Source organism: Chiloscyllium punctatum, chromosome 24, assembly GCF_047496795.1.
Source record: "Chiloscyllium punctatum isolate Juve2018m chromosome 24, sChiPun1.3, whole genome shotgun sequence".
NCBI classification, from domain to species: Eukaryota; Metazoa; Chordata; class Chondrichthyes; order Orectolobiformes; family Hemiscylliidae; genus Chiloscyllium; species Chiloscyllium punctatum.
The window spans coordinates 71597629-71611595 of NC_092762.1; the positions used below are offsets into that span (position 1 = coordinate 71597629).

A 13967-nucleotide genomic window follows, 5' to 3' on the forward strand; every position below is an offset into this window, starting at 1 on the left:
TTTAGCCTCAATGCGCAACAATCCTTTCACCTCCAAAAAGCTATAGAACTGATCAAAGTCTCAGCCAGTAATTTTTCTGTGTTGCAGAAGTACAATAAAAGTTATTTCCTTACAGGTATATTGCATGCTCTGAGCAAAAATAGATGTATACCCTTGTGCTTCCTAAGGAAAGGAATACTCCAGGACAGAATCCATCAATCCATTTAATCACTTGTTCCAAAGGGAAAGGTAAAGGAATGAAATATTAGAACTTTTGGAAGCTGATGGTAATGCTGAAAATTTAAAGCCTAAGCTGAGGTATTACCTTCCAGTGTCAAACTCAGAAACATCTGAGGAGATAAAGATCCACTCTCTGGTTCTTGTGTCAATTTCCTCAGTCAATAGTTACTGAATGACTTGGTATTTCCTCCTCCCCCACCCCCCCCAAAGTAACCGAGAAGACCCAGCACAAGGAATCGCTGCCTTGCAAGGGAAATATGCTCTTTGTGGACAAGTAACAATTCAATCCCATTAAAATGGCAAGACCATTCTAACACTAACAATGACTGTGATGGTAAACAGTTTGAGAATAACACAAACAACATATTTGAGATTAAGAGCAAAGCCTACAACGATTGTTTACAATCCTGCAGCTATACCTTACCTTGTGTAGGTTGAGATTCTTCCAGGTATGTTGTATTTGTTTTCTCAGGATCATCATTAGCCCTGGAAGACATAATTTCAGAGAAATAAGAACTATTAGAAAATTAAACCAGCTTTCAAAGCCACCTGTAATAAGGACTACAAGCAGCATTGCCTTCAGGTTGGCAATAGTGGAAACAATGAGTGACTAAATAGAACCATGGGACATTGCTGACCCATCCAAAGTTGAGTTTTCTGTATAACACAAAGTGTTGCAACATTTCAGGGGAATAACTCCAAACTGCTTCAACAGTGCTGAACTAATCTAACTGTACACTTCTAGGAACACAAGTCACTGTACTCAGTATCAGAGATGTTCCTTGTGATGATTTATATCCCTTGAAGGTTTGCCAGGAGAGCCTAGGCTTTGTAAACACTTAATTGGTCTTCATTCTACTAACAGGAATTTTTATCATCATTGTAAACTGTTCTCCACATCACTTTGCATTGTTTTCAACTTGAATGCATTGTGAATGATGTTGTACGTTTGAATCTAAATATATTAGATCAAACATATCTAATTTGAAGAGCGTTATGTCAATCAGGTTAGATTGTGGGAACAGGTTTTATGAGAATACACCAGCACTGAGCGGGGATTTTAGAGAAGGGATAACAGAGAAGATACAATCCATCTGCAATTCTCACTTGCACATAGGGTCTTTTTCTGGCAGAGAACCTGTTGAAATTATTCCAAATGTGATATTCATTTTTCACTGAACTTTTAAAATATAAATTAGATAATGACTTGTTAATCAGATAATCTCGTATTAGCACTTTTGTTACTTATAAAAATACACTTTTGGAAAAGTAGGCATTTTGAGGCAGGTATATTGGCTGCTGTGGGGTAAACAATTCCACAATAGCATAAATATTAGTCTGCTGGAGATATTATTCCTGACAACAATAGATCTATCTGTAACTTTAATACTGTTTATCACGTATGAATCATATGTAACAATCAGGTGATGAGGGATAGGATTTCCGAAAAAGGAAACGTTTGCCAATTCAATGAGTGTTTAACTGTTTACGTCTGTGATTCTAAAAGAAATAAGTCGACAGGCTTTCTTGAATTTTTATTTACAAAGAGGATAGTTTCTCTGATTCTTAACCAGATCCAATTAAAACGCTTGTATAAAAGTAGATTACAAAGTTGGAGGATTGATTAAGGAATAGCCTTCATGTTCAAGAAAGATTAAATTGATATTTCATATAGGTTGATGACTTGGATGGACCCAGGCTGCGTTTATCAGTCATTCTTATTTCAGCATGGAGTACGTTTAAAGATGTTGACAAAGAACATTTTTTTTGTTATTCTAGTGACGACAGCTGCTTGGCTGTGTTCTTTACAATCTCTGTCTGTGGCAGGAAAAAGGTTGAGCTTGCAAGACGGGTGAATGAGGCACACACAGATGTTTTTGCCACTTCAGCATATTTTCTGCATCTGCCTGTAGCCCAGAAGAAAAAGTTTCTTAAGTACAAAAGAAGGTTCGCTTGAAATTCATATATTTCTATCTCACCAAATGACAAGCATCCCAGATATGATCATGGCTAGTGGATTCCAGTTGTAACTTTAAGACTGAATCAATTCTTCCCCGAGTCAAAGTCCTTCGTCTGAGTCTAATGCTCATTCTCCCACTCAGCTCACTGGATGCCCAGTGAATGAGGACAGGAAATGTGCTGCATTCACATTTTTTTATCCACTCCATGGAATTCAGAACTAAACAAGACTTACAGCATGCCCAAAAGTAAGTGCAGAAAACAAAGTGATAAAAAACATTCATTCATTGTCCAGAATGTTATGTTTGACACGCTTGTTAAGATCAACAAAATTGTTAAATTTGTGAATATTAGCAATTTTAATTCATGATTTACAGTTGATTAAACTTGAACTAATTCACTTGTTCCACAAGAACAGCCTGTTTATATTCATTCAAGGGATTTGTGCATTGCTGACTGCTCCAACATTTCTTACCTATCCCAAGTTTCCTTGAGAAGGTGGCATAGCCGGCTTCAAGAATTGCTGCAGTCCAGTTGGTGCAGCTGCACACTCACAATGCTATGACAGGAGTTTCAGATTTTTGACCCAGTGACAGTGAAGGAACAGCAACATATTTCCAAATCAGAATGGAAGGGGGAATTGCAGGTGGTCATGTTCCATATCTGCTGCCCTTGTCCTTCTGGGTGATAGGGGTTGTAGGTTTAGAAGGTGCTGCCTAAGGATCTTTGATGAATTTCTGCAGTACATCTTGTAGATGGAGCACACTGCTGCAGTTGAGTATCAGTGCTGGGGGCAGTGAATGTCTGTGGATGTGGTGTCAATCAAGTGGACTGCTTTGTCCTGGATGATGTCAAACTTCTTGAGTGTTGTTGGAGCTGCACACATCCAGGCAAGAGGGGAGTATTCTATCACACTCCTGAGTCTTAGAAGGTGGACGGGCTTTGAGGAATCACAAAGTAAGTTACTTGATATTGTCCAGACCTTGTTTGGGGATGGACTGACTGCTTCAGCATCTGAGGAGTTGCAAATGGTGCTGAATATTGTGCAATCAGTGAACATCCTTCCCTTCTTTCAAGTAAATTGTCTTTGATGGCTCTTGCAGACACATTCATTGTACTTACTGATTTGGAAATTTGCTAAGTCCAGTGAAGTGAATATTTAGACAACAAGTTACCATTTGAATCACTGGAATTTTGCTTCAATCTCATTAAATCCATTCAGTAGTTTCCAACAGGTAATCTACAAAGTCATTTCTAATAAAACATGCATTTGTAACACACGTATTAGCTCGGGCAAATTTCATCTAAGCATTTTAATCAATCAAATGATTCGATAGGGTCGATACTGGGAAACCACTTTCTGTGGACAGAGGAGCATCAAAACAAGAGGGCACAATCTTAAAAAATTAGAATTCAAATTTAGGAGTGAATTCAGGAAGCGCTCTGCTACACAAAGACCAATAAAAATCTGAAAACATCTCAAGATGTTGACAGGAGGAGCTAAGCCATTGTGATATCATCGAATGTCAAAGAGTGATGACTCGAGTCTCCGGCCAGCTCAAATTTATATATTAAGTACAGGTCTTGCTGCATTTGGACATTGATTCCTTTAGTATCTGAGGAGTTAGGAACGATGCTGAACAATGGGAATGTCCACTGATGATTGCACACTTTTGACCATATGATGGAGTGAAGGTCATTGATGAAGCATCTGAAGATAGCTGAGCTTAGGAGAATGTCCTGAGGAGCTCCTGCAGAGATGTCTTGCAGCTAGAGATCCCTGACTTGACCTCATACCCCCCGGCTCCCACTCTGGCGAACCCGTTGATTCTAGCTTTGCTGGGGTCTTTGTTGACGCACTCGTCAAACGAGGCCTTGATGTCAAGATAGTCAATCTCACCTCACACCTGGAATTCAGCTTATTCATCCATGTCCAAACCAAGTCTGTAATGATGTCTGAAGCTGAATGGACCTGGCAGAACCCAAACTGGGCATCAGTAGCAGACTGATCCTCATTAGTACTGCTTGACAGCACTGTTGATGACACCTTCCACCACTTTACTGATGATCAAGAACAGATTAATGGGGTGGTAATTGGCCAGATTGGAATTGTCCTACTTTTTGAATACCTTTCGGCACTGTCTGGTAGATTTAACCATTATAGCTGGGACAGCTTGGCTAGATATAGAAACACCACTTTGTGAAGCAGTGGCCTAGACCTTAAGCTCCAAAAATCCCTCCTAAACCTTGCTGCCTGTTGACATCACTTTCCTCCTTTGGAGACAGCCCACTTAGGCCAAATAATTTCTTGGTTATCTATCCTAATGTCTCCTTTTGCCAGCTTGCTTCATATCTTGTTTTAACGGCCCTTTGAAACATTTTGGGATATCTTAGTACATAAAAGGCTCTATGTAAATATATTGTTATTATTGTTGATAGCATGTGGTTAATTAGTACTAAAGTGAATCCATAGAAACCTTTCAAAAAGTAAGCAGCTAGATCAATGAGCAGTACTCCCTAAAGTGCAGGTGGTCTGGGTTAAATTTGACAAGTTAGTGATGTGTGAGATCAGCAGCTTAGCTTCACACGTACTTCACAGAATCCAATCTAAGAATACTTCCAAACCAAATATAGAAAATTATAGGGACTCAGTAGAGCTTCACATATCCCTTTTGTGTTTCTCAGCTGGTGACCATTTCAAATTGAAAGCAAACTAAAATACCTACATGATGCACATTGACGAATGCTGGCTGCTAAACCCCTATCCTACTGAGAATTGTCAAGTCCTCTAATTCATGACGCACTACATGTATGGGTGATGCATAAGACCAATGTAAAATTATTGCTTTGTGTAGCAATACCCAGCTCACTAATATGCAATGGGCTTATTTACACAAACATACACACAGCATTTTATTCAGTGGCTGTTTTGTAGAGTTAATTAAAATGTTGAAAATTCTCAAGCTTACTTAAAACAGCAATGGTTTTGAATTGGAACAATGTGTCTGGCAAGTACTTGTTTAATGCCTTTATCACCTAGAATCCAATCTGATGCAAAATAAAAGCTGCTTGATAAGTGGCAAGTAACATTTTCTGCAAAATAGAACCAGAAAATCTAACCCTCTTCCCTTGATGTCCTCAACTGCACTACCATCTCTGAATCCCCCATGATCAACATCCTGGGGTTTACCATCAAACAGAAACTGAACTGGACTAACCATATAAATACAGTGGCTACAAGAACAGGTCAGACGTTAGGAATTCTGTGACAAGTAACTCACCTCCTGACACCCCAAAACCTGTCTGCATCTACAAGGCACAAATCAGGAACATGATCGCACACTCTTCAATTGACTAGATGGGTGCAGTTCCAATAACACAAGAAGCTTGACATTGTCCATCTGGCTTCACTGGCATCACATCCTCAACCATGGGAGCATAGTCACAACAGTGTGTACCACCCACAAGATGGACAGCAGAAATTCACCAAGGTTCCTGAGACAACACCTTCTAAGCTCACAACCACTGCCGTGTAGAAGGACAAGGGCAGCAGATACATGGGAACACTATTACCTGCAAATTCCCCTCCAAATTACTCACCATCCGGACATGGAAACATATTGCCATTCCTTCAGTGTCACTGGGTCAAAATCCTGAAACTCCTTCTGTCCTAGCATTGTGTGTATACCTACACCAACAGATTACAGCTGGTCAAAAAAGGCAGCTGACCACAAGCTTCTCAAGGACAACTAAGGATAGGCAAGAACTTTTGGACCAGCCAGCGAAGCACAGATCCCCTGTATGAATATAAAAAAACGCGGTTTTTACGAAGCAAGGAAATCAATGCAAGTTTAATCAACTGCAAAACATGCTTTAAGTTAAATTGCTGCAATTTGCAAATTAAAGACATTTTATTGGTAGCAACAAATATATTAAGAATAACATTCTGGAATGTAAATGTTTTTCACTACTTTGTTTTATGGGTTTATTTTTGCACATGCTGTAAGTTAATTGCAAAGCAAATTAATTGCAAAGCACTTGTTACAGTAACACTTTCCATGTGTGGTGTGTTTGAAAGCTGGCAATCAACTGGATGGTCATGTTAGATATGCAATCTCATTTACAAAAAAACCCCTCGAAACAAGATGATGCTTGACATTTGAACCTGGGAATGCTGGAAAGCCTCATAAAATAGTTTGGTGTCTAAAAATACCTCACATTCAGGGACAAAAACATTTCCATTGCTTTGGCAGCATTGTTTAGCACTGCTGCTTCACAGCACAAGGGACTAGGTTCAATTCCCCCCCCTCGGCCAACTGTGTGCGTGGAGTTCACACATTCTCCTCGTGTCTGCGTGGATTTCCTCTGGGTACTCTGGTAACCTCCCACACTCAAGGATGTGCAGGTCAGGTGAATTGGCCATGCTAAATTGCCCATAGTGTTAGGTGTCAGGGGTAAATATAGAGTAAAGGAATGGGTCGGGTTGGTTACTCTTCGGAGGGTTGGTGTGGACTTGTTGGGCTGAAGGGTCTGCTTCCATACTGTAGGGAATCTAATTTTAAAGTAATGATTATAGGTACTTAATTTCATAACTCCAGGAAATGCCCCTCAGGATACATGTGGTTGCTGTAATCTTTATGAAAGCTTGCAGACATTTTCTACATGGTTGGTCAGTCAAATTCAACAGTGTCAGTTCCAGAGAAATCCTAGATATGAGATCTTCAGTCAAGACCCTCTCATCTCCTCATGCACCAAAAGGCATGACCATAGTTAGAATTAGTAAACTGGAGCAGTCAGATATTCTACAAGAGGTTGTCAAGCCATGTTAATACATTCTTCTATCTCGTCTTCATTCCTTTATTTTTGACCTTTTACCTGCAGTAGTCTCTCTAGTTTTCTGTGATTGTTTTGTCTTCAATTCTATCGCCTACATCTTTAATTGACATATTCACAATGGATAGTCCAAACTTCATGCAATTTTCCTCAGCAGAGCGTAGGCAAAATTATAAGCAGATTGGTCAGCACTTGCAAGTAGTAATAATCTGAAAATAGGAGAACATAAATTTTGAAAAACTTTTGTTTTGGCAGTGTGTTGCCTTTGCCATACTGTAACCTCAGGCTTCAGAAAGTTAGGATGATTTCGGATTTAAATTTTATTGCTACTTGTCAATTAATGAAATAATGTTGCTGATTGGTATATACAGGATTAAAAGTGCATTACAGATATCAAATGAATTGTTACTCTTCTATACAGTAAAGCCACTATGCTAAATGGCACAGTGGTTAGCACTGCTGCCTCACAGTGCCAGGGACCTGGGTTCAATTCCGCCTCTGACTGTGTGGAGTTTGCACGTTCTCCCCGTGTCTGCGTGGGTTTCCTCCGGGTGCTCCGGTTTCCTCCCACAGTCCAAAAATGTGCAGGTCAAGTGAATTGGCCATGCTAGATTGCCCGTAGTGTTAGGTAAGGGGTAAATGTAGGGGTATGGGTGGGTTGCGCTTCGGCGTGTCGGTGTGGACTTGTTGGGCCGAAGGGCCTGTTTCCACGCTGTAATGTCATCTAATCTAATTTCCTCCTACAAAGAACAGATGAGGAGTAATCTATCATGATATTGTGGACATTGGCCTGAATATTGCTGCAGTCATACAGCAAGGCTATGAGCAATTCTTTTTAAAGGCAGAGGAACTCTGGCACTAACTCCTTGCTTCCACACATGCTGCGCTAAAATACAGAAGTCTCGAAATTGCAATCCATGACACCACACACCTCCACAGACCGTGTTTCCCACCCTTTGATAATAGAAGGTACCAAACGTCAATGTGAAGGTGTGAACATGTGTCAGTTGCTCAAACCCTGAATGTTCAGTTGATTTAACCAGCGTGATATTTTAAGAATTCATAAATAATAATTGTTGATGAACAACCTCTCTGGCTTGGATAGATGAATTTGACTGGCAAGGAGTCTCATTTCCTCAGTAGAAAATTAATGTTGGAATTTGTTTGAAATTCTAGTAAAACTAAGTAAATGTTTCACACCACAAATGCCTTAGGTGAAATGTTCGTACACAGATTCACAACAGTGAGAAATCATTTCATGGCAACATAAATTATAAATTGATTAAAAAGGACTGATACAATTCTAACAGAAGTCATTGTAAACTCCTGTTTTACGCAGAATCTGATTTTTCAAACACACTTTTTTGAAGATAATAAAATTTCTTGCAATGTGGGTGTTATTGATTTACCATATTTGAAGTATAGCTGTAGTTGCTCTCCAAGGTGCACAGACTTCCATTAACACCATATCCACCCCCAAATTAATCCTACTACTGGGCCCACAACATTGCTGCTAGGGATTGCAAACGTGGAGTATGATGTTTTGTGTATTTGCTGCGATTACATTAGTGCTGCATGCTATATTGATAAATGTAATAATGGCAGTGGAATATTAACCCAGTCTTTGTTATATCAGAGGTCATGGGACTGAATATCGGGGACTGTTATAGTGAGTGGTATATATTAAAATTGAATACATTGGCCCTAAAGTAAAATACATGAAACCTGCCACAGGGGCTTGTCGGGTTTGCTTTTGTGTTATTAATGCCCAGCATCTACAAAGTCATTGAAGCCTGTGAACCATTAAGCAGTACCTTTTTCCCAAAAAAGTCCTTAGTAGAAACCAAAGAACAATTCCTTTTTAAATGACAGCTTTTCTGACTGACATGCCATATATCAAAACTGCCCACACTGCTACTTGGAGTGCTCACCATCTATTGGCTGCAAAGAACAGAGAAAACCAATTAAAAAATGACAACTTCACAAAGAAGAGTTCTGAGAAATGATATGGTTAAAAGCGAAGAGCATTCACCTAAACTGGTTGGGAGAACAAGACTTACTTAAGTAAGGTCACCTTTTAATTATCCACAAATTCTGCAAGTAGAAATGGCAGTATTGGTTTCTTGTAACAAATATAATCCACACATCAGTTAGACAAAGGATGGTAGCCAGTCACAAATCTCTCTGTGAGAGATTCAGCTCACAGGATAAACCACAAGTTTAAGTACTCTGTGACTGATATTTGGACTCCAAGAGATGGACTGCTTTATTGTACACACTCACAGGTTTCAATGGCTAAAATCTCCACAAAAACATTTTCTCATTAGTCTCTATAACTGCCAATCAGGAGGCAGGCCTTGCAAGATTCTTCAGACATCACTTTCCTTGGCATGAATTCTGAGAGGTAGATTAAAGTAAGAGGTCAGGAACTCCCTTTTCTTTATTTAAAATAGCAAAATTGGACTTACATCTATTGGTGCAAAAGTTTAATAGGTAGGTAAAAACCAAAAGAACTGCGGATGCTGTAAATCAGAAACAAAAACAGAAGTTGCTGGAAAAGCTCAGCAGGTCTGACAGCATCTGTGAAGAGAATTCAAAGTTAACATTTCAGGTGCAGTGATCCTTTCTCAGTACTGAGATAGGTCGATGGCTGATATAAGAAGTCTCAATTTCTATGAACTTGTATCATAGTTATGAATCCAGATTTTATGAATATTGGGGACAGAGGCTTGTGGCACTCCACTCAATACATTGACAGACATTCCCTTAGCTCAAACCCACTGCCTTCACTTTTACAACCAATTCCTTTTCTATCTCCAATTCACCTGGAATATTTACAGTCTTGAGCTTGTTGAACTTGATCAAAAGGTTTCCTGGAGTTTTTAACCTGCTATATCATTGGATTTTCCAAAGCCCACATGCTCAAGAACAAATCAAGGAACTTGGTGAAGAGGTTCTATTCATTTTGAAAGGCATCTCTTGCTGTTCTCGATTGGTTCAGGATGTGAATCGAGCATGAAAAACAGGTTCATTTATTTTTGCAGTGAATAGGCAAAGACCATTGCTTAAATCATGATTCAATCCTAAATGCTATCCCTGGTAATTTGAAGAGTAAAGAATCCAATGCATTACTGAGGATAAAGTTGGAAAAAACAGAAATATCGCAAGGATCTCAAAATAAAATTTGCATTCATTAAGTGTTTTGCCAACACTTTGCCTGCTCATAAACAAGAACACCACCCCATTGCATTTTCCTCTTTTTGTTAAGAAATGGCCACTTTTTCACGTCAATGAAATTTCTGTTCACATACATTAATGTCAAAACATAAAATATTGTTGTTTATCTAATTGCATCTAAAGTGCTTGTATATTTAAAACCCAAAGAGCACTGCCTTTATTTTGCAAATTAAAGGTTAATTTCCATAATGTTGCAAAGTACTCTGAACTCAGATCAAAACTGGTGAAAGAACAAGACAGCATATTGCAGACTGGCCAGCTCTAAGGGCCTGAGGGACAGCATTATTGTTAATCATTTGAAAGTGTTCTCGAAAGTAAACAAATAATATTACTTTGTCATGGAGATAGTAGGTATTTATACAAAACTTAAGATTGCTTAATAGACAGACAATGGAAAGGTAGTACTTACACAGAAATATGAATGAATTTGCAGAGTTATTCTTTGTTCATGAGATGCAAGCATCTCTCACAAGACCAACATTTATTTCCTTTGCCCAATTGTCCTACAGTACATGGCTGTGAATTACCATTGTAAACTGTTGCAACCCACAATGTTATTTAGGAAGTGAGCTCCAGGATTCTAATCCAACAATAATGAAGGAACGGCGATATGCTTCCCAGGATTATGCATGACTCTGAGGGGAGTGGAGGTGGTTGTGATCTCTTACACCTACTGCTGTGTTCTTCGAGTGACCAGTTGAAGGTTTGGAGGATCCAAGAAAGGCCTTGGCTTTGCATTGTGTCTTGTTCTTGGCACATGTTCAGCTATGCTACACTGATTGTGCAGGGAGTGAATGTTTAAGGTGCCCGATGGGCTATCCATCATGCAGGATGGTTTGTTCTAGAAAGTGTTGAGCTTCCTGCATGCTGATGGAGCTGCATTTATCTAGGAAAGTGCAGAATATCATTTGATTAACTCCTGATTGGTATCAGTGACTGAGACAGTGAGTTACTCATTGTAGAATTTCTAGTGCCTGAACTTTCTCCAGTTCACTTCATGGTCAGTGGTCCACCCATGGATGCTGATGTTTTGGAATTAGTGACTCTTATTGGTGAGGGTACTTAGCATCTAACAGTCTGAGTGTTATGAATGTTTTGCCACATGTGGTCATAAAATGCTTCAGTTTCTTAGGAGTTGATAACTTAATTGAACATTGCTCACTGGTGATTGTCCATTGCCACTTCTGACCAAATGGTGAAGTGAAGGTCTCTACTGAAGGACCTGAAGATGGTGGAACCTAGGACTTGCCCCAAGGAAATTCTGAAGCCTGACCATGAGGCCCTTGACAACCATCTTCCTTTGTGCTAAGTACAATTCTAGCTCACAAAGCGTTTTCCTCAATGCCATGTATAAACATAGGGAGAGAAAGGTAGGTAAACACAGAGAGGAAGAGAGGTTCTGCATGCTATACTAATTCTGCAAATTATTTTTTAAAAATTAGAAATATCCTTCTGGAGGTGTTCACAAAGAATTTATTACCCTAACCAGACATTGTTACCATGAATCCTTAGAAGAGTATAAAGGAAGTAGGAGCATACTGAGGGAAATCAAGAGGGCAAAAAGGAGACATGAGATAGCTTTGGCAAATAGTGTTAAGGAGAATCCAAAGGGTTTTTACAAATACATTTTGGACAAAAGGGTAACCAGGGAGAGAATAGGGCCCCTCAAAGATCAGCAAGGCGGCCTTTGTGTGGAGCTGCAGAAATGGGGGAGATATTAAACAAGTATTTTGCATCGGTATTTACTGTGGAAAAGGACATGGAAGATATAGAATGTAGGGAAATAGATGGTGACATCTTGAAAAATGTCCACATTACAGAGGAGCAAGTGCTGGATTTCTTGAAATGCATAAAAGTGGATAAATCCCCAGACCTGATCAGGTGTACCCTAGGACTCTGTGGGAAGCTAGAGAAGTGAAGTGATTGCTGGGCCTCTTGCTGAGATATTTGTATCATCAATAGGCACAGGTGAGATGCCGCAAGACTGGAGGTTGGCAAACGTGGTGCCACTGTTTAAGAAGGGTGGTAAGGACAAGCCAGGGAACTATAGACCAGTGAGCCTGAAGTTGGTGGTGGGCAAGTTGTTGGAGGGAATCCTGAGAGACAGGATGTACGTATATTTGGAAAGGAAAGGACTGGTTAGGGATAGTCAACATGGCTTTGTGTGTGGGAAATCATGTCTCACAAACTAGACTGAGTATTTAACAAAGAGGATGATGAGGGCAGAGTAGTAGACGTGATCTTTACGGACTTCAGTAAGGTGTTCAACAAGGTTCCCCATGGGAGACTGATTAGCAAGGTTAGATCTCATGGAATACAGGAAGAACTCGCCATTTGGATACAGAACTGGCTCAAAGGTAGAAGACAGAGGGTGGTGGTGGAGAGTTGTTTTTCAGACTGGAGGCCTGCGACCAGTGGAGTGCCACAAGGATTGGTGCTGGGTCCTCTACTTTTTGTTATTTATATCATTGATTTGGATGTGAGCATAAGAGGTATAATTAGTAAGTCTGCAGATGACACCAAAATTGGAGGTGCAGTGGACAGTGAAGAGGGTTACCTCAGATTACAATAGGAGCTGGACCAGTTGGGCCAATGGGCTGAGGAGTGGCAGATGGAGTTTAATTCAGATAAATGCAAGGTGCTGCATTTTGGCAAAGTAAATCTTAGCAGGACTTCTACACTTAATGTTAAGGTCCTAGGGAGTGCTGCTGAACAAAGAGACCTCAGAGTGCAAGTTCATAGCTCCCTGAAAGTGGAGTCGCAGATAGATAGGATAGTGAAGAAAGTGTTTGATATGCTTTCCTTTATTGGTCAGAGTATTGAGTACAGATGTTGGGACATCATGTTGCAGCTGTATCGGAAATTGGTGACATTGGTTAGGCCACTTTTGGAATATTGCATGCAATTCTGGTTTCCGTCTTATCGGAAGGATGTTCTGAAACTTGAGAGGGTTCAGAAAAGATTTACAAGGATGTTGCCAGTGTTGGAGGATTTGAGCTATATGGAGAAGCTGAACAGGCTGGGGCTGTTTTCCCTGGAGCGTCGGAGGCTGAGGGGTGACCTTATAGAGGTTTATAAAATCATGAGGGGCATGGATAGGGTAAATAGGCAAAGTCTTTTCCCTGGGGTGGGGGAGTCCAGAACTAAAGGGTATAGGTTTAGGGTAAGAGGGGAAAGATATAAAAGAGACCTAAGGAGCAACTTTTTCATGCAGAGGGTGGTACATGTATGGAATGAGCTGCCAGACAAAGTGGTGAAGGCTGATACAATTGCAACATTTACAAGGCATCTGGATGGATATATGAATAGGAAGGGTTTGGAGGGATATAGGCCGGATGCTGGCAAATGGGAATAGATTGGGTTGGGATATCTGGTCAGCATGGATGAGTTGAACCGAAGGGCCTTTTTTCATACTGTAAATCTCTATGACTCTATGTTCAATAATCACTTGGAACGAGAAAATATACTGGAATAGTCATACTCTCTGGTTAACTCCGGCTGCACAAATCACTAAACAAAAAGAACACTATAGCCTGTGAGAGGGACTGATCAACTCTCAGTGTAATTTGGGAGCAATGGCTGGATTATCTGAAATGCATTTATTAATCACATGTTTCATGATTTTTATCAGCTTGCACTGATTTTGAATTGATGTGATTCAAACTTTCGGCCATCAATTCAAAACACTAAGTTCATTGGTATTTTCCATTTGCCCTTCT

The 13967-nt window shown here is 39.9% G+C and overlaps 1 protein-coding gene across 7 annotated transcripts in view; it reads right to left on the bottom strand.

Annotated features, from left to right (window-relative positions):
- cbarpb (CACN subunit beta associated regulatory protein b) overlaps positions 1-13967 on the bottom strand; it is a 199607-nt gene that overhangs the window by 92839 nt on the left and 92801 nt on the right. For all 7 annotated transcript variants that reach the window (XM_072594166.1, XM_072594162.1, XM_072594163.1 and 4 more), the window contains one exon: positions 644-705. In XM_072594166.1, coding sequence (XP_072450267.1) covers positions 644-705 — 62 coding nt within the window. The remainder of the gene's footprint in view (positions 1-643; positions 706-13967) is intronic.